Here is a 27,906-nt window from a genome sequence, read left to right as displayed (position 1 = left end):
AGAAAACAAGGTATATACATTGAATGCACCAAAAAATATATGTCAAATATACAGGTAATTAGAGAATGCAAATATAAAATTGTACATATGATTTATTTTTTGTGTTTACATATATGTTGAAAAATATAGGAATGCATTGCATGAATTGTTTGGTATATGAAATGATATATTAAATAAATTATCTTGCTCATCTACTTATCAAGTATACGTTAGTCTATTTCTAGAAAATTGAAATATATATCGAATATGTTGTTTTATATATATATCAAACAATGTATGTGATGTATATTTACATTTTTTTAATATATTGTCGGTATATTCGACATTTTTAAATATATCACCAACATATTCAACAATAATGAAGACATTGGAATGAAGAAATCGAAATGAAGAAGATGAAGAAATCACAAACTTGAGGAACTATATATATAAGGTTGGAAAAGAGGAGATACGACAAACATAAAATAAAGATAATCTTATTCCTTAATTTTAGTAAGTATACCAAAAGAAATGGAAAACAAAATAAACATTAAGGTCTCGTTTGATAACCATTTGATTTTTTGTTTTCGTTTTTTAAAATTAAACCTATTTCATTCACATTTCTTACAATGATGTGCATCTTTCTAAAGTACAATTGTTGAATTCTCAATCAAATTCCAAAAATAAAAACATCTTGAAAGCTACTTTTTTTAATTCTTAAAATTTGACTTGGTTTTTTAAATTATTGATGAAAAGTAAATAACAAATAAAGAAATTTGGATGTGAATATAATGTTCATAAGCTTAATTTTCTAAAATAAAAATAAAAAAACAAAATAGTTACCAAACGGAACCTAAATTATTTTAGGAAAATTAATGATTGATAAGAGAGGAGATCAAAGAAAATGAAAATCTATTATGTAATATATATATATATATATATACACGCACTAAATTGATTGATGGATCAAAAGATTATAAACATCCAAAAATGTAACCGAAATCTATATATGAAAATTTTATAAATCTTAAGACATTAATGAAATATTGGTTGGGGATTAGACTAAAATTTCATAATAAATTACTATTAAAGTACCACTTTTAAAGGACACCATAAATAAATTTGAGGTGCCAACAAGAGTATAGTTCAAATGGCATAATGTTCATTCTATTAACCTCTGATATGAGATTTGATCTCCCACTTCATACTTTAATTACAATACTTTTCAAAAAAAAAAAAAAAAAAAAAAAAAAAAATTTGAGGAAGAAACATGGTAATCCACCTGTGTCCCATTAGCACAGGAATCTGGGAAGATGCATGATAAATTCAAAATAATGCATATTTTGCATATGCTACTCTCGCTAAAAATATCAATTTCCTTAAAATGTATAATTCTCAGTGAATGGACAGAAATTTAGAAGGGAAAAAAGGTGTCCTCGAATATAAAATTCATATTCAACCAATTTATAGAAATTTGGAGGGATTAGAAACTCTTAGATGACTTTTTCCTTCATCAAAATTCCACTAATTCACTAATTAACAAGATATTACGTAAGTCTATTAACACTAATTTTAATATTCTAACATTACATCATTTATTTTGTCGCTTAGTTTTTAACATTTAATGACAATAAAAACTAGATTAGAAAACCTGATATATAAGGACAAAATTGAAGCTTTAAGAAACAAGATTGGTTTTTTAACAAGACTTAGTGCCGATAATTATTTGGAGAAATTAATGATAAATCATGATTGAGATTGAATTTGATTAGTAAATACCTCTCATCTTCCAGGAACAGGAAAACCTACCTTAGTAGGATAATTAAATTTCATGCTTGGTGGAATAATTCTTATCCACGGCCAATAATAACATTCCAAACAATTATGAACATAAATGATATATCTACACATGAAAAGGACATACCAAAACCAGTGTGACAGACGAGCTAGCTATTGGTTGTTAGCCATGGCGTCCTTCCATCAGTCCTCTAATACATGAAGTCGTTCGAGCTCGAGAATATGTCCTTGTCCACTCAGCAGGGCTGTCCCATTTGTAATGTTCCTGCCTCTGCACTGCTGCAACTGTTCTCGGAGGCTTCGCACAACTTCATTGAGCCTCTGAATATTCCTTTCTTGTGACAACAATATCTACACACCAGTTCAATGTAATACGTGTAAAATGACTCTACTAGAAAAGAAAACATAGTAGAATACCACAATGTATAAAATACAGCTCAAACAAAAAAGAGAACTAAAGGGCAGGATTTTCAAGCACCCCCCATGATCCTTCAAGATGTCATGTTGTACCCTCCATCTAAAATGGAGGCGCGTAGGTAATTCTCAAGCAATACAATTTGGGATTGGTACGATATTTCAAAATTTTATTACTTCGTAAGTTTTGTCATATCAACTGACAGGCTTTCGAGTTCCTGTAACTAATCATTCTGTCAGTAACCAAAATCACTTATCCAGAATCCGAAATCAAAGCCAGGTGCAATCCAGAAGCAGATAAAAGTAGTCATTTATGATTCTCTTTTATCTGGTTGAAAAATTTTGTGCCTCTCAAGTTTAGATTTAACTGGTTTTTAAATTTTGTGCCTTTTAACCGGTCTTTCCAGGGGCAGATACCAATGCAGCTCGTCCTTATTCTTTCTATAGTTATATTGTTCTGTTTCTTACCCAAAAAGGCACCTCGTTGTTCTATCTAACATTGCATGGAGAAGTCATCGAGCTGAACCTAACTTCTATGGTGTACTTACTTAAGTCCAACCTTAAACAGAAAGGGTTTAATTATCCAAACGCCTGCCGGCTGAAAAGATGCTTATCATTTACTCAAGGCCAGATTACTTTGTCACTCTCTAAACTATAACTAGTTTCAAATGCTGCTCCCAAGCTTTTGAAGTTTCAAATATTCCTTCCAACCTTTCGATAATATCAAAATCACCCCTTTAATAACTCCATGAAACAGAAATGTATAATTTAAAGCAAAGCTGAAAAAATACTTCATGGAAAAAACTACTACCTGATATATAGGTTGAAAATAAAATTGTATAATACACACATTTCATGGTTCCGTCAATTTCTTTAAAGGCATTGTCAAAGGGGAAGTCTTAAACTTAAACATTCAAAAACAGGGAATTTTAACATTCATACAATTTTAAGGGCCACGACTATGGATTCAGATAAACACACTTTTTGGATCACACAAGAGACCCGAAAAGAAACTTGTCACTAATTGGAAGGCAGAGAGAAAAAAATTGGCTCACAAACAGCACCCCTCGGAGTAAAGAAGATGATAATGATTCTCTACCTGGTTAAAAATTAATGCCTCTATGATTTAACTGGCTTCAGAATTCAGTGCAATTTTAACTCGTTTTTCAGGGGTAGATATCATTTAAGCTTTCATTTGACAATATGCTCATAAATATTTTTACCTCAAGTCTAACCTCAGGTAGAAAATAACATAATATGTTTACTTCAAGTCTAACCTTAGGCAGAAAACATAATATAATCCTAACCTAGGAAAGCTTAAATTGTCTTAATTCAGGTCAATCTGATAGAATTTGGATACTTTTCAAGCAACTGTGCGGAAAAATCCTTTCGTAACCAGGAACTGCAATCTAACCTACGACTAAGCAAGCTTTCAATGTTATAAAATTAAGGTAACATCTGAAACAAAAAGTAGTTGAATGAATGACATGAGATATTACCAATAGTAAGAAAAACATTGTCTTCAAACATGAGCTCAAAGAGTGGCTTGCCAATATTCAAAATATGACAATTAAAAACAAAGGTTGATAATATTCTAATAGGTAGTGAATTCTCCATATCTTTTAGACACTTCCACAGAAAAATCAGGCGCTTATTTGGAAATGGTTACAATTGCTGCTTCAAACCAATGTTATCTCCACAGCAAGGGGTTGATTATTACTTATTGCCAATGTGTAGACAAAATAAAATGTTTATTGATCAAACCTTACCAAGAGTATAGGGTTGATTATTACTTATTGCCAATGTGTAAACTAACTAAAATGTTTATTGATCAAACCTTACCAAGAGTATCGGCTAGATTACTATTTTATTTCTAGTACATCACACATAAAGGAAACAGATGCATTTTACTTATTGTCACATCCTGAAAAGTAAATATCGCTGCACTTGGATAGTTTTTTTCTTTTTACATTTAAACCAGGAAAAAAAAAACATTTCGTTACAAGTAGGGAGTAAAATGAAACTCTTAATGCGAGCATGAATCTGATAAGCTTGGAAGCTTTTTCCTTATTTTATTAACAAAGGGGGAGAATTCGAGAGCTCCCCTTCCCTCCTCTAAATCCCATAATGAGATTGTTACACCAAAATCTTCTCTACCTTCTCCCCCCAATTTTTCTTCCTTTCCTCACATAACTAACAATATTCCTAGGGCCCACTTCTCTACCTCATTCTCTACCTTTTTTATGGTTTTCTTTCTTCTTTCATACACTTTTGTTACTAGGGGCCTATCATTACCCACCCCAAAAGAGCCACCTTGTCCTCAAGGTAAAAATCAAGGAATTGTTCCTTGATGATGCTTGGAAGCTCCCATGTTGCATCGGCCATGTCCCCATTCCCCCAACGGATGAATACCTCTAACTGCTGGTCCTCGGTAGGTGATGTGCGTATACCGAGCAGCTCAGCTGGTTGCGTTGTGAAGGACAAGTCATCAGCCATTGTAGGAGGGATCGGTACCCTCGGTAGGTTACAACCAGTGGCCTTGCACAGAACCGATACATGGAAGACAGGGTGGATACCTGTCTCGGGTGGCAAGGCGATGCGATATGCCGCCTTTCCTATGTAGTCAGTCACCTGGAATGGTCATACGAACCTTGGTGCCAGCTTAGGATGCTTGTGATTGGACAAGGAGGCTGTCTATAAGGCTTAAGTTTAAGATATACCCAACCATCAATACTAAACTCCACATCTCGTCTCTTAGTATTAGCTGATTTTATCATTCGTTGTTGGGCCTTGTTCAATGACTCCTTGAGTTTTGCCAACATGATATCTCTGTCTCGCAACTGAATGTCTACCTCATTGACTAGACTAGTGCTGTGGGTGCATCCAAGCGCCGATGGGGGAGAGCAACCATATAGTACCTCAAAGGGGGTAACTTGGGTGGCTGTGTGGAAGGATGTATTGTAGCAAAATTCAGCCCAAGGTACCCATTTAGCCCACTGTTTGGGGTTGCTCATGGTGAAGCACCTCAAGTAGGTCTCAATTCCTCTATTTACTACCTCTGTTTGTCCATCCGTCTGTGGATGGTAAGCTGTACTTCGACATAACTGCATTCCTAACATAGGTGTTTAAGGGTGATGAAATAAGCATACTTGGATAAACGATCTACAACTACCATGATAGTGTCAAACCCTTCGAATTTAAGGAGTCCTTCAATGAAATCCATAGAGATATCCACCCATACTCGATCCGGGATCGATAAAGCTTGTAAGAGGCCAGCGGGAGATAATGTTAAGTACTTGGCCTGTTGACATACTCCACACTCGGCCACGAATTTTTGTACTTCTACTTCATACCCTTCCAATATACTTCTTTGGACAGCCTTTGATATGTTTTCAAACTCCCTTGATGACCACCTATAGGGCTACTATGGAACTCTTGTAGTAAAAGGGGGATGGTAGGTGAAGTAGCTGGCAATACAATCCGTCCTTTGTAGTATAAAAGCTCCCCTCATAGACTATACCCTACTGGTGCCGGTTGGTCATTCAACAAAGCCTGCCGGATTCCATTCAATTCCTCATCATTGCATACTTGTTCAATAAAGACAGCAGTATTTAGTCCCTTTACTACACTGAGCAAACCAAGTTCACATGAGGCAGGCAATCGGGGGAGCTGAATTCTCTGTTCCACGCTTGTATTAGGTTAAAATCGTATCCTATGAGTTTGGCGATCCATCGTTGGTATTCTCCTGCTATCACTCTTTGCTCTAATAAAAACTTGAGACTCTTTTGATCCGTGCAAACTATAAAGTGTCTTCCTAATAGATAGGGCCTCCAATTCTGTATTGCAAATACCATGGCCATCAACTCTCGTTCATACACTGCCTTGAAGCGATGGGTAGGAGGTAGTGCTTGGCTTAAATACGCCAATGGTCGTTTGTTTTGCATCAGGACAGCCCCCACTCCCACTCCTGAAGCATCCGTCTCCACAACGAAAGGTTCATTGAAGTTAGGTAGTCCCAACACCGGCACAGACATCATAGCTGACTTGAGATGTTGAAAAGCCTCTTATGCCTCCTCATTCCAACTATAGTTCCCCTTCTTTAGCAACTGAGTTAGTGGCAAGGCAATAGCACCGTAGTTAGCCACGAACTTCCGGTAATAGCCCGTGAGACCAAGAAAGCCTCGTAATTCCTTCACATTCCGTGGGGTAGGCCAAGTATTCATTGCCTCTAATTTGGTTGGATCGGCTGAGACTCCTTGTGCCGAGATGATGTGTCCCAAATACTCGATGCTCATGGCTCCGAATTGGCACTTCTTCAAGTTTGCTACCAACTGATTTTCGATCACCTCCTCCAGGATAGTCGATAAGTGGCCTATATCTTCTTCTAATGTCTTGCTATACACCAAGATGTCGTCAAAGAATACCAACGCAAAGTGACGAAGATATGGCTTGAGGATATCATTCATGATTGCCTGGAAAGTGGATGGAGCATTCCTCAAACCAAAGGGCATCACTAGAAACTCGTAATGACCTTCGTGCATTCTAAATGTTGTTTTATGGACATCGCTTGGGTGTACCCGAATCTGATGGTATCCTGATTTCAACTCAATTTTTGAAAAAATTGTAGCACCATACAATTCATCTAACAATTCATCAACTATAGGGATAAGGTACTTATCTGGAATCGTGGCATTGTTCAAGGCTCGGTAATCTACACAGAAGCGCCAACTTCCATCCTTCTTCTTGACTAACAAAACCGGGCTGGAGAATGCACTTTGACTAGGCTGGATTATCCCTGCCATCAGCATTTCCTTGACCATCTTTTCGATCTCATCTTTTTGGAATTGCGGGTAACCGTATGGCCTCACATTGATCAGCCCAGCTCCGGGTAGTAATTCAATGGTATGGTCATGGCTTCGAGTTGGGGGCAGCTCTGTCGGTATTTGAAATACCTCCTCAAACTTTCGAAGCAACTGCTGAATCTCATGAGGTATATCAGATTGTTCTCCAACAGTCTTGTCTTCTTCTTCTATGGTGTTGTCCCGATTCAAGTCTAATGCATTCAATTCGATCAAAACGCCTTGGCCCCCTCCTTTCACTGCCTTTGCCATGGATTTCAGAGATATCTACGATTTAACCAACCCCCGGTCTCCTTGTAGCTGAGCTGTCCACTCCCCAATCATGAACTCCATTGTTGATAATCTATAACCAAATGTGATCTGCCCCCAACGTTTCCAGCCACACCACCCCCAAAATGACATTCGTGCTGCCCAACGGTAAGGGAAGAATATCTTGTATTATAGATAAATCAGAGATAGTTATGAACACACCTTTACACACTCCAGCAGCTTGGACCGAACCTCCCAAGCCCAGTACTACATCGTACTCTTCCAAAGGTGCTATCGGCAGCTGTAACTCAGTGACCAACTCGGAAGTAATAAAGTTGAGAGTCGCCCCCCATCGATATGTACAACTACCTCTCGGTCTCCGATAACTCCCCGCACTTTAATTGTTTTAAGTGAACTTAATCCTGCCAACGAGTTCAACGACAAGTTCGCAATCTCCTTCATGTCGTCCCGCAATGTCTCTTCCGGTTTGTATTCTACTATGTCGGGTTCTTCTCCTTCCTCGGCTAGATCTTCCCCTTCTTGTACAAACATAAATTGCAGCTCTCTTTTCTTGCAGCGATGGCCGAAGCTGAATTTCTCATCACATCTAAAACATAGCCCCTTGTCTCTCTTCTCCTTCCTTTCTACGTCCGACAGCCTCCGAAACGTGCGCAGGCGTTTCCTTTTGCTCCCGTTTCCCCCCTGGGAAATGATCGTCGTCAACGAACCCGTTGAGCTTCCTCAGTTCGGGTTGATCGTGATCATTCGACTACTCGGATTGCTCGCCCCGCTTGCACTTGACCCGGCTTTCGTATTCGGGTTATTGTTACTATCCGACCCGACTCACTTGCCCAATCGTCGTTGGAGTAATTGGTCCTCTTCGATTAGTTGGGCCATCTGCATCTTGGCCTTCAGGCCTTCGGGCTTTAATTTCCTCATCTCACTTTGGATTTCTTCCTTAAGCCCACATACAAACTTACTCTCCAAGGCCTTGTCACCCAACTCGTTCAACCCAGCGGAATACCGTTCAAACTTCCACCGATACTCTCTCACGGTCGTCTCCTGCTGCAGCCGCATCACCCTTGCATACCGATCTGCTTCACATGCCGGTCGAAACCTTGTCAAGAACAACTCTCTAAACTGCGATCAACTTCCTACCGGCAACCAGTCATCCTCCCATTGATACCAGTCCAACGCCTCCCCCTCCAAGCACAGTACAACAGTATCCAATTTGTCCTTCTCCGATAGTCAATTCACCACAAAATACCGCTCCTCTCTGTGCAACCAACCGTCGGGGTTCTCATCATCCTCTCCCTTGAAAATCAACCACTTCTAACTTCCTCAACCGCATATCAAACAATGGTATCTCCTTGTTTCCAGGTGCGTGATCCCTTCTTAATTCCCTGCTCGAGATGATGATCCTTCTGTTGTCTGCTTCCCTTTCTCCAATGTGGTCCTCTCGGACGATGGAGGTTGCTTCTCTGAACTATTCATCACGTCCAACCTTGATAGGACCAGGGCCATCTAAGCGGACATACTCCCCATCCATTCCTTCACCTCCTTCAATTGTAGTGTTATCTTTTCCTCGATCTCTCTTTTTCCCTCCATAGCTACCATTCGAGCTTCCATTTTTCCCACCATATCCAGGTAACTGCTCTGATACCAATTGATAAGCTTGGAAGCTTTTCCTTATTTTATTAAAAAGGGGGAGAATTCGAGAGCTCCCTTCCCTCCTCTAAATCCCATAATGAGATTTGTTACACCAAAATTCTCGCTACCTTCTCAATGGCCTCAATGGCCTTAACAAATCCTACTTCAAGTTGTTGGTACCCCCCCCCCATTGTTCTTCCTTTCCTCACATAACTAACAATATTCCTAGGGCCCACTTCTCTGCCTCATTCACCTATCTCATTTTCCTATCTCATTCTCTAACTTTTCTATGGTTTTCTTTCTTCTTTCATACACTTTTGTTACTAGGGGCCTATCAGAATCATGCATTGTTGGCTCGCTATCCTCTCCTAGAACTCCTCAAATTGTTGAGTTAAATTTATTGATAATTCATTCCTCTTCTACAGCTCTACCTAGCACCTCTATGGACCAGACACACGGTTTTACATGCCATCTGTAACTATACATAGGGAAAAGAAATCACTTGATTACATAATTAGTATGTATCCTACACCCTGAATGTAGCATGATACAGGCACAGCTACTAATCCACACTCCACATCCCTATGCGCCTGTGAACTAGTCATTCAGATTTCACAAATGACATACGGATATTCGACACTATTTCAATTTAGACAGACCCTTATAAATTACAAGCACAAGTACAAATCCATTTAAAAGAAAAGGATACGGCTGATAGTGTAATTGTAGAAGACTTATTACCTTCTCCTTAACTGCTTCTTCCCTCGTTGATATCTGCTGCTGCTTCTGGGAGTTTAGCGTGTTGTCAACCTCAGGTACTAGTTGTTGCCTCCACTCGAACTGCGAAGTGATAATGAGAATAACAAACAAAAAGACAAGTAACATGGATCTGGACATCATTCCAAGAGACTGTCACTATACCTGTACATGATTAAGATAAAATAAATAAATATCACAGCCGCATTGAGTTCAACAAAGGCATAAAAGACCTTGTATATACATGAAACAAGTTGGAAAATCAGAAACCACAGAGAAACTCCGACCGTAACGATTTGACCTCGAGTCAGGTTCAAAAAATGATCGATCGAATTGGCATAAATCGAAGTCAAGAAATCAGAAGGAGGATCGAAAATGAAGAAAAGAAGAACTTACTATGGACAGCTATGAGAATTGAGAAAACCCTAAGTTCATGATCAAAATTGAGGGAGAATTCGTGGTAGCTTCTTGAAACTAAACTTGGCGTAAGATAGTGAATCAGAAAGCGCTTCAGCACCTGTAGTGAACAGTGTGGATTGCTTGATAATCAAGGAAGCGGAAGATAGTTACGAGCAGTTTCAATTCAACTCTAAATCGGCTGAGGCAGAGCTTTGGAATATGGTAAACGGCTTATTTTGCGATTTCAGAACTTGCACATTGGGAAGAAGGTCGCCGACAAACTACAAGATACTGCTTTGAAATTCAGACGCGCTTCAGCTGCACGTTTTAACACGCGCGCCACGACTGCCTTCCACAAGGCAGCAACTAATTACAATTTTTTTATTATTATTATTTGTATTTTTGAGAATTACAATTTACAATAACTTTCACAATAGTAATGTCCAACATTTTAGTTCAAACTTAGCAATATTTGCGAAAGTTATTAAATATAGAGGTGTTCATGACTTTGGTTGGATTGGATTGAAAGACTTTTTAGATCCAACCTTGTTCAGTTGTAAATTTCTTACACTCAAATAATTCTTATTAAAAAATGAACTCAACCTAGTCATGAAATATTTGGGTTGAGTTGGTTCGGGTTAATCAGGTCATTTGTTTAAAATTTTGTTATATTATTTTCATTGAATTAAGATTAACAGCTCAATTTCAATTTATATAGTGAAAATTTTCTTTCTAAAGTGCAAAGCACTATTTTTAAGAGTTGTTGAATAATAAATTATTAAAGAAATATTAGAATTAAATAAAATTAAAATCAATATATTTATAAATAATTGTGTTATATGTAATAAAAAAATATATTTTAAAGTTAATAATAAATTCGAGTTGGTTTGGATCGGTTTGGATTATATTAGGTGAACCCATGAATCAATCCAACCCATCAAATTTTCATTTATTTGAACTCAATTCAACCCAAATGAGTTGATAACTCAACCCAAACCACACGGGTTAGGTTGGGGTGATCAATTTTTTCGGGTCATCAGATTTTTTGAACACTCATAATTAAATATTTTAAAATTGCTCATGTTACTTTCCATCAAACAAATAAATTTGTAGTTCAAGAGGTAACTTGTAGAAGAGAGAATTTGCTAATGTGTGATGACTTAAGTCAGTCAAGGGAGCACAAGGTAGCAAACTTTTAGAAAGAAAATGAACTTCCGTAATGATGCATTTATAAGCGTTTTCAATCCTTTTTTGAATTGGATCAAGAAGACACAATCGATTTAATCATAATGTAAGAGCAACTCCAAATAAGTAGCGACGGAATTAGTATGGATTTAGGGATCTCGAGACCCCTTCGACTTTATGCTCTTTACATGTATATATATATCAAAATTATTAGATAGTCCAATGATAAATCTGCGTTCTACCTCCCTTGAGACCTAGGTTCAAACCCCACTAATCACATTTAACAAAAAATTTGGATCCGCCACTACAAGTAAGCATATGATAGCATAGACCATTGAGTTAGAGTTCGAGGTGGGAAATTGGGCCTAACCATTGTCTCATTTAAATTTGAACTCATCCTATCTCGATATTTTTCTTGGTCCATAATTACTTATAACAATATTGTTTTTCACTCTATAAATATTATGACATTCACAAGGGTATGTATTTGACAAGTTGATGTAGCAAAACTAGAGTTACATAAGTTAGTTAAGAAAAATATTGAATAGTCAAATAATACAATAATCAAGATTAGTATAGTGATCATTTTAAATATGTTTAGAGACTAAATAGCCATATAAAATATCTGAGACATGAATTTTTTTTTTTTTTTTAAGAAAGAAAATTTAAAAGACAAATCTATATTTTGGAACCTCATTATATCATCGAAGACTAACCCTAACAGGTAAGTCAATAATCATAACCAAAATCTCAACGTAAGTCGTTGAAAAAATACATAATATGCAAAACATAAAATGATTATTGTAACATCTACTTCAGGATGTTGTAGTTGGAAGTTAAATTCTGGACTCCACATTTGATTTGTTGAAAACCGAAAAGATGAGCAAGGCCAAAACATATAATTTCACATAATTAGGAAGTGGTAACAATTCAATTATACAAAGAAGAGGGAATAAATGTATATGTATATGTAATGATAATTATTCGTGACAATGAATGGCACAAACATGCTACTCTACCACCAAACTACACGAAAACAAGCCACAAATATGATGAGAAATAGAAAGGTTAGAATTGTGACGTTCATTTGTTTGTCGTTAGGCTCCTGCTTCTTTAATTTGATTCTCCTAGTGGCACTGCCCTGACACGGCAACGCCTTCACCTCTGGTAAGGCAGTTTGTGCAGGCAAGTGGTCATATTTCTCTGATTCTGAGAAGTTCATGATTAGAGAGGTTGGATTATGTGTTGTACATACCAAGCTATCATCCAGTGTAACTATGTCGTCTTTCAATAGATCCGCATACAACTCTTCGTCTCCACCATTACCCTTCACATATTTAGGTCCATTACCATTAGTTATATTAGGAAATAAAAGTGTCAAATGGATTAGACGCTGGTAAATTTCAACAACTTGTGATGTATGTGATGTGAATCTGAAATTGAGAGACTTGAAAATGACGAAGCTGACCTTTTCCCGACTGAGAGGTTCATGAAGCGTCGGATCGGACGGTTGTTTGTGATTGGATTCAATGGCAGAATCAATTTGCTCCAGCGAATGAGAATCGAAACTACTACTGCAGTTCTTCGAAAATCTGTCGCTTTCACCCCCAACCTTCTCTCCAACTCCGCCGTCTCCTTCCTCGCCGGATCCCTGTACTTTACTAGAAGCCGCCTTGTCGGTATTGTTCCGGCGAAAATCATTGTTCTTCCGGAGACGGCAAACCACCATGGAATTAGAATCCTGCAGTGATATAGAACAATTCCATTGCAATTATTTACAATAATATAGAAAACCCAGAAGCGGAAATGTTGAATTTGACCTGGGATTTATCATTCAAGCAATATTCGTGCATAATCCACTCTGTTCTCTCCCCTGTTGGAGCACGTCCTAAATGGAAAACCAGAGTCCTCTTTGTACCAATAATCTCAGACCCTGATTTCACATTCCGCTCTTTTCCGGTGGCCTTCCAGTACCCCAATTCCGTCGCTCTCTTGTTCTGTGTTCCGTTTGGGTATTTTCTCCCTCTGGGTGAGAAGAAAAACCACTCATTCTCTGAAGGAATTCTCGACTTCCCTGTTTTTCAAAACCCAATTTCTACAAATTACCAGATGAAAAATCAATTATTATTTTAAATGGGAATGAAGGAAGGAGAAAAAGGAGTTAACCAGGCAAGTCCCATGGCTCGAATTTACAAATCTCGATCTCGGAAATGACATCGACGCTATCGTCGGAGCCTTCGAGCTTCTTCTTGAGGTAAAACAGAATCAGTTCTTCGTCTTTGGGGGAAAACCTGAAGCCGGGGAACATAGACAGAGCTGCCATTGACATCTCTGCTTCTCTTGAAACTCCTCCCATTTTTTGGGGTTTCTCGTTTGTTTGTTGGCGTTGGTTAAAATGGGAAGAGAAGAGTGAGAAAAATGTAATTGGAATTCGTTTCTTTAAGGATTTGGAATGAGTAAAAGAAAACTTCTCGACTCCGCCGTCGACCTTGGCTAAGCCGTCTTGTGTTTGGTGTTATGCTTTTCTTCATTTCTGCTGAAGGGTTGGTTCAGTATTCGGATTCGAGTGAGCCTAAGCTTCACGTTCTACACTTTCCCCTGCGCATGCTCCTTCGACTATCACGTGCCCACAGCTTCTCTGCCCGCTGGAGCCAACGAGCCATGGGAAACTTGTAAGTTCAAAAAGTGACGATCTGCTTCTCTTTACAAAATCTTAATCAAAGTTATACACTTTCGGTTGAGACTCATTAAAAAAATATATATTTGAGAATCTAGTCAATATTTTTTCTTTAAATTGAAAAAAATTGAAAGTTTTGAAAATAAGGAATTCAATGTAAGCACAAACTAGGTCGTATTTCATATTTTTAAATATACACTTAATAGCATATTCAACCTTGGTTAAAATGTTTTTGAATATCAATTCATTGATATTTAGTTGATAATATATTATTATTAGTTTGTTTATAATATGATTTATGTTAAAAAATGATATAATTATTATTTTTTGATATTATATAATATATATTATATTTCTAAAAATTGAATTGAGTTTATAACGAAAGATCGAAATGTTTTTATCTTTATTTAATATAATTCTACATTTTAAAATTTGGATACGATGAAAACATACAAATATTGGTTTCAAAATTTGCATTGTTTAGATTTCAGAGTTCGAAAACAGTTTTCAAAGACAGAATTCGAGTTATTTGCCAAACACATATTTGCTGAAGCTAGTGAGTCTAAAAACATAAAACATAATATAAATTCTCTTCCAAGCAAACCCTTAAATATAATAGTATATTATATATAAATTCTCTTCTAAGCAAACCCTTAAATCTCCCTATCGCCCCTTGTTATACTAAAAAACACTAGAAAATGGTATATTTTATATAACAGTATTTTTTACATAACTTTACGATAATGTGTCTAACTCTTACCACATTCGAATGCCAAGAAACCAACAAGATATTAAATCAAACTCATGGTTTTATTTAGAAACACTATTGTTTTCTAATGGTAAAGGGTTCTTTTGAACTAGAGTTACATACAATTATGAAGTACTTAGTTTAATTATTATGAATTATATGGTGGATGATTTGTTTAGTGTAGGCTCCACCTTTTGAAAAAGTCTTAGCAATATTTCAATTTATTTAAGCCAATATTTTATTATATATATTAGTGTTTTAGTTTTTTATCTTTGAAATTTATGTTTGCTCCTATGGATGCTCATGGTTGATTGGATTATTGGATTATGTTGAAACATTTAGACTCAATTCAATTTTTAGAGTTATAAATTTCTTCAATCCAAAAAACTCTTATTAAATAATGAATTTAATCCAACCAAATCATGAAATATTTGGATTAGGTTGATTCGGGAGTCATTATTTAACTTTTTTTTTAAAAAAAGAAGGTAATGTAAAATATTTTTTTTAATTAATTTCACATTTTGAAGTAAGATTTGTAAATCAATTTTAATTATACTATGAAATTAATCTAATTGGTGGATAATAAATAATTTAAAAAATCATAAAATTAAGTAAAATTAAAATAAATATATGTATATATAATTGTATTATAAGTAACAAGAAAAAACATACTTTTTAATATTAATAATAAGTTTGGATTAGTTCGGGTTGGCTCGGGTTATTTTTTGTGAACCCATAAACCAACTCAACCCATAAAGTTTTTATGTATTTGAACCAAACCCAACCCAAAATCGTGCGAGTTGGATTGGATTAATCGATTTTTCGAGTCATCAATTTTTTTGAACATCATTACTTGTTCCCTCTCAATTTCTTTATTATTTTTTCACCTAAATTTCGAACCTACCTAACAAAAAATCAAATGGCTATAATTATTTTTTTAGACGTGTAATACGAGAACTTGGTCATCCAAAATCAAATGGCTATACTTTAAATTGAAATTTTGGTAAATGAGAGGGTGAAAATGTATGGTAACCAGTAGTATGCAATGAAAGGAAATAGTAGCATAAGAAATAAGAATATATGAAAATGAGAAGTACTCAATTGAAAAGAAATCAACAAATCAATCACTTCTTTCAAAAAGAGTAAAAAAAAACAAACAAATCAATCACTTCTTTCAAAAAGAGTAAAAAAAAAAACAAACAAATCAATCTCTAGAATTCTTAAAAGTAAAAGAAAAAAAAAGTGAAATGTATAACATCATTTTAAAAAAATTGTAAATATAGATAAATCTATCCGCGATAGATATGTATCGTTGATAGACTATTTAAATTTAGTTATATTTATATTTTTTTTTATATTATCTACTAATATTTTGAATCTAATTGTCTATATTTATAACTCTCCCATGAAAATAAGAGAAAAGTAATAAAAGGAAACGAGCAATGAAAGATGTAAAAGGGTATATAATATAGAATATATAAGGACATGATGGACGTCTGATGTGGCTGTATACAACTCTATTTACATTTCCCTATCTTTCTTCCTTTTAAGCCAATAAAATTAGCCCCTTGGAAGCATTGAATAATATATAAAAAGAAGAAAATATTCTTAAGCAAAGTAGTCCCCAATGGAAAAACAAATAAAGAGAATAGTTTTTATATCTATTTTTGCATATTCATCGTCATCATCCTTTCCTCACCATTGAAGAAGCTTCATCATCCATTTTGGCAATCCCATTATGATTTTGATCTAATTCTGGAAACAGAATATCTCTAAGGCACTTGACGGATTTGATTTGATGATCATCATCGGCCTCCAGTTCCTGAAGATCCTCCAATTGTTTCTGTGTAAAAAGCTCTGAAAATGTATCCCAATCAAATGTGTTTGAATTTCCTTGGTGGGTATTGTTGGTCGTATTCAAACAAATGCTTCCCCATTGGATTTTCTCCGAAATCGATTTTCTTCCATTGTTGCTTTGAATTTGATTATTATCCGCTTTTTCGCCATGAACGAAACTCCATCTGTAACTCTTGTTGTTGTTATCCATATTGAGCTCAATTGAATGCAAATCACTTTCCTCCTCCTCATCTGAACAATCTTCATTTTCTTCTTCTTTCCTTACCAATTTTTCAGAATCTTGACATGACCCAAAATTTATTTTCTTCAAATAAGCCTCCAACTCCTTGATTTTCTCAAATTCATTGCAAGAATACTCTTGATTCTCGCCGCCGTTTTGCTCTTCATTTCCAAATTGGGTTACCAAATAGGCTTGTAGTTGGTGTTTCAGCCGTTCCACGGCGGCGTTTTTCTCCTCAAACTGATATTTCGCCTCCGATAGCTTCATCTGAACTCTTTCCTCTCTTAAAACATCCGCTAAATGAAGCATTTCCCTCTCTTTCTCCACTTCTTCTCTAACTTTCGCTGATTCCTTCTTCAGTTCCTCGAATTCTGCTCTGTCTTCTCCAATCCCTTTCGCTAATTCCTCACAAATCTGCTCCAAAATCTCCTTCGCTCTCTTTTCCCTTTCAACTTCTTTCATTGCTTTTGAAACTGAAACTTTAGCTTCGGCAAGTTCTTTTGCAATGGTTTTGTTTAGTCTCTCTGCTTGTCTTCTAAGTTTCTTCTCAACCTCCACTTCCTCTGCCATTGAACTAATGGCGCTACCAAATCTAGCTCTCTCTCTGTATTTCCATGCCGCTTTTTCTTCTGCAAATCGCTTTCTTAGGACTTCAATTTCATCGCCATGAAAGGTTTGGTCCTTGATTAAATGGTCGACTCGGGTCTTGGCTCGATCCAGCTCTGATTTCAGAGCTGTAATTAGAGATGAAGTTGAGGATGGGGGATGTTCTTCGTGACCTAAAACATGGTGTAGAACTCTTAGAAGCTCCTTTGATGTCGTTAGGCAATTGCTTACTTCCTTCAAACGTGTTTTTATCGTCGATTTTGTCTTACGACGTGTCGTCTTTCCCACATTACCATTTTCTATCTGCATTTCATTCATAATAAATTTTAGGATATTCATTGATTCAATTCCTGTTTACAAAAAATAAAAATCTTAAAAATTGAGATAATTGCACTGACCCAAAATTTAAACTCAAAATAGATTTTGTTCCGCATAAAGTTTTTCTTTTTTTTCTTTTACCTTTTGATTGTGTTATCATGAGGGGAAATTATACAAACGGCATGTGTATAAGGCTCTCGACTCTTAACTCTTGCTCGCATTACTAGATATCCTAACTTTCAGTATTCACTATTGACTCTCTTTCCTTGTTCTCACTATTGTACATCCTTGCTTTCAATCCTATCTTTGGACTTAATAGTGCAAAAAATGAAAAATGCGTAACGAGAAAAAATAGGAAGTGAGGAATGAGAAAACCTTAAGGAGCGAGAAAAATGAGAGTGGGGAGTAAGAGAATCTAAACCCTAAACAAAGATAGAGAGAGCAAGGAGTGAGAAAACCTAAACTGTATGAATATTTGGGACAAGAAATGGATAGTAAGCTCCAAAAAATTATAAAGTATAGGAAGTTGTAAATTGTTTTGGTAAGATATAAAATTGATGTGTTTTAGTAGTAGGACCTATAAATTTTTTAAGTCAAACAAGGATTAGAATTTACAATTCCTACTTCTCAACTATTTAGACCAAACACATCCTTGAAATGAACGATTATTTTGATAATTTTATCCTCATATGATCATAAGCAAAAGATCCAAAAAAATAATTAAAAAAATTGGATCCATATAGGCCATCCATAAAAAAAAAAACAAAGAAAAAACAAAGAAAAAAACAAAATTTTGAGAAGTTTAAGCCCCTTTAGCAACTATTTGATTTTTTAAAATGAAGTCCATTTTCCTTCAATTTTTTATAACGATTTTCATATTTGTTAAGTAAAAGACTTAACTTTTAACCATAATCTAAAAACAACAAATGAGTTTTTACAAACTACTTTTTAATTTTTTTTTTAAAAAAAAAATCTTAGTTTTCGAGAATATTAATAGAAAGTAGATAATAATGTAAATTTTTTAAAGATGAAATAAGTATTTATAGACTTAATTTTAAAAAAATAAAAACAAAAAATCAATTAATTAATGTCCCGTTTGGTAACTATTTTATTTTTTTTATTTTTGTTTTTTAAAATCAAGCCTATTTCGTCCATATTTATTGCAATGATTCGTATCTTTTTAGGTACAATGGTTAAATTCTTAGTTAAATTTCAAAAATAAAAACAACTTTTTGAAAACTAGTTTTTTTTTAGTTCTCAAAATTTGGCTTGGTTTTTCAAACTATTGGTGAAAAGTAAATAACAAATAAAGAAATTTAAAGGTGGAAGTAGTGTCCATAGATTTAATTTTCAAAAACAAAAATCAACAACAAAATGATTGTCAAACGAAACCTAAGAAACAAGACTATGAATAGATGGACCACTATATATTTTCATATACAAATAATAGAGTTTGAATACAGCGAGTCTGCGACCGCTTTTATGGTCATCATATCGGTGGCTCCTCTAGTCACTAGGACTGTACATGTGTTGGATTGAATTAGGTTGAGAGTATTTTTAGGAACCACTCAAAAATTTGGGTTGGTTGGGTTACAATCCAAATGAAGTCTCCAATCCAACCCAATCCTTAATTTTCTTTTTAATTAAAAATATGTAAATTTATATACAATACATGACTAATAACTAAATTTTTTTTAGCCGATTTGTTTGGGTTGTCGAGTTAGTGGACCCCTACGAGTCACAGTATTTATTACACTGAGATTTTAGCTTTGAACTTTCAAAGTGGTCCCTATATATATAATGTGAATTGGTTTTTTTTTTAATTTGAAATAAATAAATTAGTTTATGAGTTAGGGTGTATTTGAAATAATTTTTTTAATATTTAATTTAAAAAATAAGTTATTTTGGAAGAGTTGGAGCGTTTAATAACCATTTAAAATAATTTTTTCAAATGTATTTTAGTCAAATTTCATAAAAAATGTTTAAATAAAAATATTTTTTTCTTAAGTCGTCTTTAATCAAATCACATCGATTACCTTGATAATTATGAGTTTGTTTTTCTATTAAAATCTGAGTTAAACAAAATGAGCTAACTTACTTATAAATTTATAATAAAAATGTTATTATCTATCGATACGGTGATAAACATTTATAAGTGTCAATTATATATATCTATCATGATCCGTCATCAATAGACTATCTGTCGAAGTCAGTTGTTGATAGACTCTCTTTATTGCTTAGCTATGTGCTAAACAACAAGCAAATAATTACACCGAAAAGAAATTCTTATTTTACCAATGAGAATAACGAAATAAACCATTAATAATTTGGATTCTTTCTTAAACTAAAAATTTAAAAGATTCAAATTAAATTTTTAAAAAAAAAAAAAAAAAAACAAAGAAGAAAGAGAAGGGAATCATGAAAAGGAAAGGAGAAAAAAGGTTGCCGCAGAAGTACAGGTGGAAAATGACAGCAACGAAAGCAAGGGATGGGTTGATGGGATTGAAAACAGTGGAGCTAAAATTAAAATTAAAATCAAAAGAAGAAGAGGAAGAAACGAAGAATTATGATTTCGTGGAAAGGAAGCAATAATAATAGATGAATCGTACCTCCATTAAACAGTCATTGCCATGAAAATTCGAACCACCCACCATTTCTCCTATTCCAATCCTCAAAGAAGATGCCGACCCTCTTCTTCTGTGTACTCTCCCAACCTCATCTTTCTACAAATAATTTATCCATTATTCAATCAAATTTCAAATCCCACTTTCTCAGATTTCAATAACCCAAAAATTTAACACAATTCCCAATTCCCATTTTGACTAAACTCACCTCTGTTTTTGTGTTCTTCATACTCCGATCCGGATCTGATAAACACGAATGCGAGATCTGCGAAACCATTTCCCGTGTTTTCATTAACTCTTTCTTCTCTTCAACAACATCTGAATTGTTCTTCAACTTCTGAGAATTATTCCCCGCCGATTTCCGTGCTGACACTGAAACAGAGCCTTCTTTCCCTTTTCCTCCGCCGTCGAGTGAGCACGACGGCGACCGGTTAGGGAGGTCGCCAGTGGATAACTTGGAAGAGTGAGATTTTGTGCTCATTTTCCACGTGGGGGGTTTCTTAAATCTGTACTTACGAACCAAAGTGGAAGAAGAAGGCGAGGATAAACACACTCGTTTTCTAATCTTACATCTCTTCTTCTCTGTTTTCTGCTCTGCCCACGACGACATTATTTATGCTTCAAAAACCCAACTTCCAAAAATGGCATTCAAAATACAAAATGAAAAAGGAAAAAATCCGGGAGATTGAAGAAATTTGTGAAGAGTTTACTTACTCGGTGGTGGGTATTGTAGAAATTGTGGTGAAGTTCATGTGAGAGTGAGATAAATTTTGGCTTTATAGAAGGCAAATCTCGAACAGTAAGCCTTGAATTCAGCGAAGAAAAAATATAGAAATTATTTGAAGATTCTACTTTTGGGTCGGGCGGGTCAGTCTTGCGACTTGACTCAAAGAGATCTCAAAACCCAGTAAGAAAGTGAGAAAGAGAAAGAAAGAAAGAAAGAAAGAAAGAATTGTGTTTGTTTGTTTGAATGGGAATGGGAATAACACTACCTTTGTTTCGGAAATCTTAAGAGGGAAAGAGGAAATGAAAGATGACGTGGCAGACACGTGAGCATCCAACAATCAATCAGCGACGTGCATGTGTAAATGGAGCGATTTTAGAATCTTGACTGGGTTCTGTGTATTTACATTATTGTCTCCTTGCTCCTCGTTGAGCTCGGCTGGAATGTTCTCTTTTTAATATATACTAAAAAAAAAATCCTTTTTTTTGCCCATAAACAACCCTTGTAATTTCATATATTTGCACAAATATCCTTCCTCAACTACTGATAGGGTGTACATGAGTTAGCTTAAAGTATTTTTTTAACCAACTCAAAATATTTGAAAATTTAACTCTATTGGGTTGGCAATCCAAAAGACATGAATAATGGCTCTAACTCAATCCAACCCAACTCTTAAAAGTCGGATTGAGTTGTCGGGTTATAACTATTTTTTTTTCTTCTTAATTGAAAATATGTAAATTTATGTACAACACACAACTAATAACTAAAACCTCATAAACTTTAGATGTTAAATACCAATTTTCTATATAATATCTATTACCAACTTTAAACAATGACAAACATCATATCAATCAAATTTTAAATAAAAGAAATGTATATATGTTTATGTAATTTGGGTTGAGTTGGGTTGGTTTTTATCAACCCAAATTTGTTTTAGCCAATCCACGACCCTCAACCCTTATATTTTGGGTTGGGATAGTACGGTTGTTTAAATTGTTAAGTCATTTGAACACTTCCAACTATCCATACACATTCACCAAATTGTCAACTAGAAGGCATCGTCGGGGATTTCTGTGGCTTTTAAAGTAATTGCAAGTATTTATGTTTTTTGTAAAATTAGTTATAATATGAAGCATATTAGTGTTTCGAAAATTTCAATTTTATATTCGAACAAGTTGGTTACAAATATTTAATAAATAAATACAAAATTATCTAGATATATTAACTAAAATTGACATAATATTATTATAATTATTAAATAATTATTTAGATNTATATATCTATATATATATATATAAACTAAAATTTAGTTTTAAATGATAAAAATTAAAAATTAAATTATTAAAATTACATTTGCTTTTAAGATAATCCAAAAGTTAGTAAATAACAAATTTTAAAAAGGATATAAAAAGGAAAGAAAAGAAAGAAAAAAGAAGGGGAAATTCTTATACATAGAAAAATTTTAAAAATATTTACATTTTATAGCAAAAAAATTTAAAGTGTTTTGTACTTTTAGAATGTTTTTACTATAAAATGTAAATATTTTTAAATATTTTTTATATATAAAAAGATCCTTAAAAGAAGAGTGTGACTTATTTTAGTGGATTTAATTCTAATATGTTTTACTAAAAAAAAGTTAAAATTCTTTTATAATCATTTGTATTTCTCTCCAAATCAATCCAAAATACAGCCTGACTCACAGTTAGTTTGTTTATGATGTGCAAAATATGATATATAAATAAGAAGAAAAGAAAATTGCATTGCATGTGGGTTATAAATGTATTGGTTCATATCTCTAATTTTTAAAGATGAAGAAATAATTATTTATTAACAGTCCCACAACCCTATCACTATTAAATAACTCAATTCTATATCACTGTTGGTAATGAATGATGAGATAATAATACTGTTGCATTTGCATCAATCATTGATATCATCCAGCCCATGAGACAAACTCGTGGTGATTAATTTATTTCATTTTTTTATATGTTGTTTCTAATATGCATTATTTTACCAGATAATCCAAGATCTAAACACACAGGATTAAGATTATTATCATATTATTATGGGAGAAAAAAGCATTAACATACTATTTCTATGAAAAAAAAATTAATTTCAAAGAATAGTCATCATTATTCATAACATACCTTCCATTATCAAGAGTAGAAAGTTGTTTATTGGGTTGATATCAAATAAATTAAAATTATTCACTGATTTTGTATCTTGATATATCCATCTAAAATTTTCTAATAAGGTCGGTAATTTTGAATAATTTTATTTTAAGTCCTTAATTTCATGGGTCCAATTTATTATAGTAGGTGTGACATTTTTCAATCTTTTAGAATTTGGATGAGATGAGATGATGTGATGTGGTAGCCGATTAGATTAATTACAAAATAAATCGACAATTTAGAAAAGATTGCTTGCATGCATAATTTCACCATCAATAGTGGTAAAAGAATGTATAACTAAAAAATCAATGTTTTACCAAATAGCCTTTTCGTAATTTTCGTAGTGTAAGATATAAATGTATGTTTTAGTATATAAAACTTTCTTAGTTTTAAGTCCATGAATGTCGTAATGTTTAAGTTAAATTGGTGTAATATGAATAATAGATGATACGGGGTATTCCTTCTCAAAAGCAATTCTTATTAAGAATACAAGGTCTCTTCCTTTAATATTTTTGAACGTGGGATCTTCAAGATGGTATTCTTTTGAGGTGGATAAACTTTGGTACCATATTAGATAACACAGAGACTTTTCTCATAAGCAATTGAGAATGAAATGAGTGAATGTGTGGTAGAGTTGAAGAGGTAAGTGGGTAGGACCCAAATAGGGAGAAGCAGGCAAAAAATAGTTGGTAATATGATGGGTGTTATATGATGGAAGATTGAGACAGAAAACCCCATAAGAAAACACCCAAATCTTGCTTGGACAATTGGACACTTAGTAGAGACTTATAGGCCCCCTCTATATTCCCCACTTTCTCTCTTTTGTTCCTTTCCTCACAGCACATCATGTTAATTCCCACACACTGTTTTTCCTCATCGTCCCTACAGAAACCCTTTTTTATTCTCAACCCCCCCTTGTTATTATTAATTTGTCTTCATAATTTTACCCCATATTCACAAAGGATATTCATGTTCACATGTGTTTGCTGTTTCCAATATGATTCACATAATTATTAATCAAAAACATAAATCACTACACTACAAACACATAGAAACCTGATGAAGTTGAGAGCTTCCACTGAGATTCTGTCACAACTTCCATGGATGGATCTGAAACTTCCAACATCTTTTTTCTTTCCCCCTAAACCTGATCTTCTTCTTCCTTCGATAATCTTTCCTAATGTCAAATCATTTCTTCATTTTCATTAGTTTTCATACACGCCCGCCATTATTGTGTCTGTGTAAAATGTTCACAACAAAAAGACAAATATATCTTTTCCTTTCCAACCACGACTTCCACCTATATGTTCGGTACAACAATTAAGTGTTATTCAATTACGGGTTATGATTAATGTTGAAGTCACATACTTTATAAATAATTTTTGCACCATATCGTATTGTCCATTTTGAGCTAAGTCTTGTGCTTCTTCTTCTTGGTCGTTTAGCCAAAAAGATCTCATATTTAATACAGATATTCTCTCTAATCCAGCTATCATATGAGTCCTTGTTCGCATTCCCAATCTATTAGAGTGCATGTGTTAATTAGTTAGAATTGTTTATACTCATGTATATATGACCAGGAAACACATATCTAATACAAAATAATTCGGTACAACTCAATCATAAATCTTCAATATTTCCAAAGACAGCTTCTTTACTCTGCACTAAAAGTTTATATTGTATCAATACAGTTGAGTCAAAAACATAATTTTGATATCATATTAAGTCAGAGGAAACAAACAAGACGTATAATTATAGTATATACATGGTAGAGAGAATGTCAATCTAAATCCAACTCAACTATTGAGTGATTAATGTGGCAATACTAATCTAAGCTTATAATTAATTCTATAAACAAAACTACAATTCGGACTTTTCAATTTATCCAACCAAATGCCTCCAAAAGTTTACTTGTTGATTAATCAAATGAATGGGCCAACGTAAATTACTTAGTCAAATGATACCTTTGAGTGTAATGAATCAAAGTTAGAAAGGCCATTTCACTTGATCAGCACATCATTTAGCTAAAGATGCATTGCTTCTAATCCATTGTGGGTTAATTCAGTCTCCCTTCTATTAACTAAGAACAACTCATCCATATATATGACATATGCAATTAAATTCCATAAATTAAATAAAAAAAAAAATAAAAAAAAAGTAGTTTTTAAATTTTTATTTAAAATAGTATCTTTATTCATAGTTACTTGGACAACAATTCCACAGTCAAGAGTCAAGACTTAATGGAGATGGACAAGAAACAGCTTTTGGTCCTTTAAATGTAAATGGATTATTGTGGATATTCACTTCAAAATGACTTGTATTGAATATACTAAGTAGGGGCAGAATTGGAATATTGGATCCTAATAATATTTTTAATCATCATTTTTTTTATAAAAAATTGAGAAATTAGAGAGGTTTGTTTCCTCTTTTGAGGAATTGGGTCCTCAAAGATTATGATTGGTGAGAATAGAGTTGGGACCAAAAATGTATTTAATTTACTGAAGAAAAAAAAAAAGGTTGTATGTGAAGCTTAAAATAAAATTAAAAAATATTGAAATTCACAAATGAAAATGGGATAAAAAAAAATTAGAAATATCTTTTTTAAAAAAACTTTTTCATTTTGAAAAACAAAAAGTTATTCCTTAAGACTCATTCTGAATCCAAAAAGCAAAAAAAAAAAAGCTTGAATAACAAAAGAAAGCATGGGATATGATAAGAAAAGATTTTCCAGAAGAAAGAGATTCCCTATAATGCATTTTTCATCTTTTGAGTTAAGATTTTTCTTTATCTTTTGTTCCATACTAAAGTTATGGCCCCAAGATTTTGAGTTACAAAGTACATAACAATGAAAGAAAATTTGATAGACAGATATTCTAAGGAAGGTAGTAAGCAAAGACAAAATAAGGGGTAAAAAGGTACAAAAGGAACTTGTTGGTGACTTTTAGATACAATAAAAATTTTATGTTTTTTTTTTTTCTTTTTTTTTTTTCCTTTTAAATTTTACCATGTTAGACTCAATAATATTAGTATAGGTACCATACACTTTTTAAAGCTATCTCTTCCTCCTCCCTTTGACCCTATTTACCCAAAAAGTTAGGCTATTGAACAACCCATGTGCCACATAATCCTACCTCACCAAACAAACATCCAAGCCACTGTTTTTAAGTTCTAAAAGATTGCATTTCTTTCTTTCTTTCTTTCCCCTTTAATAATTATTGTTTATCTTTAATTCAAATTTAATGTTGTCATTTTGAAAATGACCTTTCAAAAATCAAAATTTTGCAGAATCAGACATCTTTCTTGTCATTTCTATTATCATGTGTTATATTATTTAATTTTCAATCTTACATAAGAGATAACCCTGCACACATCCAACTTTTTTCTCAATTGATTGGATAATGAATACAGCATAAGTTTAAGAGGTTAAGATGACGTTAGATTTACTAATATTAAATTTATCCCTTCAAATACATAACCCAGTTCAACTATTATTAAAAGAAAACTATCTTTTAGCAATAAATATTAGGTTAGTGGCACTTGTTTACCCCATATATTTTTCTATTTAAAAAAAAAAACAAATCTCTAAAAGTATCAAAAAAAATGTCATATATAATAATTTTGTATGGTGGATAAAGATGTTCACAAATGGTCCCATGGTCTAGTGGTTAGGACATTGGACTCTGAATCCAGTAACCCGAGTTCAAATCTCGGTGGGACCTTTTTTTCCCTCTCTTTTTCCAAAAAATTATCAAAAGGAAACGAAGAGACGTATCTGAATGGGAAATGTGACATGTTATTTTTTCCTTAATGATAAGATGCCATTTTTCATCCATTAAAAAGGAAAAAGAAGAAAGACACGTCATTTTTCTTTCTCAAATAACCATACCATATAGCAAATTACATGATAAAACATCAAAATTATTGTATTGGATGGACACAATTTTCACAATTCTTACCATTTCTTTTTATTGGACCGACATTACTCGTTTGAGCTTTATGGTCTATGATACCATGTTAGAGAGTATGGGATTCCATCTCAAAACCAATTGACAATGAGAGTAGTAACTCATCTATCTTATAAAGAGTGTGAGTCCCCTTCGTTTTTTCAATGTGGAATTCTCAACAAATCTGACTACTTGAAAGTGGTCAACTAACTGAATAATATTAGTCTGGATATTTCTCAGACTTATTTATTCATCGAGGTCAGGTTTAGAATAGTAATGTGTTAGCGCAATCATTTGAAACTCAGGCTTGGAAGGAGTAGTGGTCTTCTCTATTTTCTACTCCTATTTTGAGTAGTTTCATATAATTGTGTCATGTGGTACAAATTTGTAGTTGGTTTGTTTTTCTTATTTTTTCATCAAACAAAAATAACACGTGACACATTGTGAAATGTTTCGGATTGCAATTTAAATATATATTTGATCACGTTGTTCCTGGAATTCATTCATACTCACTCATGTTTTGCACAGAAAGAAAAAGAATATGGTTGATTTGATTTTCGTTAATTGTGATTAAGGATGAAGTATGTTCATATGTTTTCCTTTGCAGTTAAATTTTAATGAAATTGCTAAAGAGATTTTTGTTTATTTTTGTTTTATTTTTCTGAAGAACATCGGTAAAGAGAGTTAGCATAGGGGGATCTGCTCAAATCTTTCATATGGGCTACCTCT

The 27,906-nt window shown here is 33.8% G+C and overlaps 3 protein-coding genes and 1 non-coding gene across 6 annotated transcripts; 1 reads left to right on the top strand and 3 right to left on the bottom strand.

Moving 5' to 3' along the window:
* Window positions 1-1,701: 1,701 nt before the first annotated feature.
* Window positions 1,702-10,379, bottom strand: LOC120089290. The gene is made up of 3 exons (XM_039046714.1): window positions 10,101-10,379; window positions 9,690-9,869; window positions 1,702-2,127 (listed from the first exon to the last, which is right to left on the bottom strand). Exons 2-3 carry the CDS (start codon window positions 9,846-9,848, stop codon window positions 1,960-1,962), a joined length of 327 nt encoding a protein of 108 aa, XP_038902642.1. The 5' UTR covers window positions 9,849-9,869; window positions 10,101-10,379; the 3' UTR covers window positions 1,702-1,959.
* A 1,789-nt stretch (window positions 10,380-12,168) lies between these two features.
* Window positions 12,169-14,002, bottom strand: LOC120088551 (NAC domain-containing protein 40-like). The gene is made up of 4 exons (XM_039045940.1): window positions 13,455-14,002; window positions 13,109-13,362; window positions 12,757-13,029; window positions 12,169-12,615 (listed from the first exon to the last, which is right to left on the bottom strand). Exons 1-4 carry the CDS (start codon window positions 13,642-13,644, stop codon window positions 12,304-12,306), a joined length of 1,029 nt encoding a protein of 342 aa, XP_038901868.1. The 5' UTR covers window positions 13,645-14,002; the 3' UTR covers window positions 12,169-12,303.
* A 2,154-nt stretch (window positions 14,003-16,156) lies between these two features.
* On the bottom strand, window positions 16,157-21,528 carry LOC120087562 (uncharacterized protein At5g41620). 3 transcript variants are annotated; one of them, XM_039044366.1, is made up of 4 exons: window positions 21,053-21,527; window positions 20,547-20,932; window positions 20,324-20,437; window positions 16,157-17,699 (listed from the first exon to the last, which is right to left on the bottom strand). In XM_039044366.1, exons 2-4 carry the CDS (start codon window positions 20,817-20,819, stop codon window positions 16,398-16,400), a joined length of 1,689 nt encoding a protein of 562 aa, XP_038900294.1. In that variant the 5' UTR covers window positions 20,820-20,932; window positions 21,053-21,527; the 3' UTR covers window positions 16,157-16,397. The 3 variants fall into 3 exon arrangements, with proteins under 3 accessions (XP_038900294.1, XP_038900293.1, XP_038900292.1); XM_039044365.1 differs by having other exon boundaries at window positions 20,547-20,927; window positions 21,053-21,526; XM_039044364.1 differs by having other exon boundaries at window positions 20,547-21,528.
* Window positions 21,529-26,880: 5,352 nt separating this feature from the next.
* TRNAQ-CUG lies at window positions 26,881-26,952 on the top strand. The gene has a single exon. It is a non-coding gene; the product is annotated as a tRNA-Gln (tRNA).
* Window positions 26,953-27,906: the final 954 nt, after the last annotated feature.

This window comes from Benincasa hispida, chromosome 10, assembly GCF_009727055.1.
Source record: "Benincasa hispida cultivar B227 chromosome 10, ASM972705v1, whole genome shotgun sequence".
In the NCBI taxonomy this organism is placed as follows: Eukaryota; Viridiplantae; Streptophyta; class Magnoliopsida; order Cucurbitales; family Cucurbitaceae; genus Benincasa; species Benincasa hispida.
Note: the sequence above shows the minus strand (reverse complement) of the source record. Positions and strands in the feature narration are given on the sequence as shown.

Bases quoted from the DNA above. Each gene is read 5' to 3' on its own strand.
- LOC120087562 (XM_039044364.1), bottom strand. From the start codon at position 20,948: ATGTCGTCGTGGGCAGAGCAGAAAACAGAGAAGAAGAGATGTAAGATT. The intron at 20,438-20,546 runs GTGAGTTTAGTC...AATTATTTGTAG, and splicing joins TGAAGAACACAAAAACAGAG to AAAGATGAGGTTGGGAGAGT. The intron at 17,700-20,323 runs GTACGATTCATC...AATGAAATGCAG, and splicing joins GCAATGACTGTTTAATGGAG to ATAGAAAATGGTAATGTGGG.
- LOC120088551 (XM_039045940.1), bottom strand. From the start codon at position 13,644: ATGGGAGGAGTTTCAAGAGAAGCAGAGATGTCAATGGCAGCTCTGTCT. The intron at 13,363-13,454 runs GTTAACTCCTTT...TTTGAAAAACAG, and splicing joins CGAGCCATGGGACTTGCCTG to GGAAGTCGAGAATTCCTTCA. The intron at 13,030-13,108 runs GTCAAATTCAAC...ATATCACTGCAG, and splicing joins GCTTGAATGATAAATCCCAG to GATTCTAATTCCATGGTGGT.
- LOC120089290 (XM_039046714.1), bottom strand. From the start codon at position 9,848: ATGATGTCCAGATCCATGTTACTTGTCTTTTTGTTTGTTATTCTCATT. The intron at 2,128-9,689 runs GTAATAAGTCTT...ACTGGTGTGTAG, and splicing joins AAGAAGCAGTTAAGGAGAAG to ATATTGTTGTCACAAGAAAG.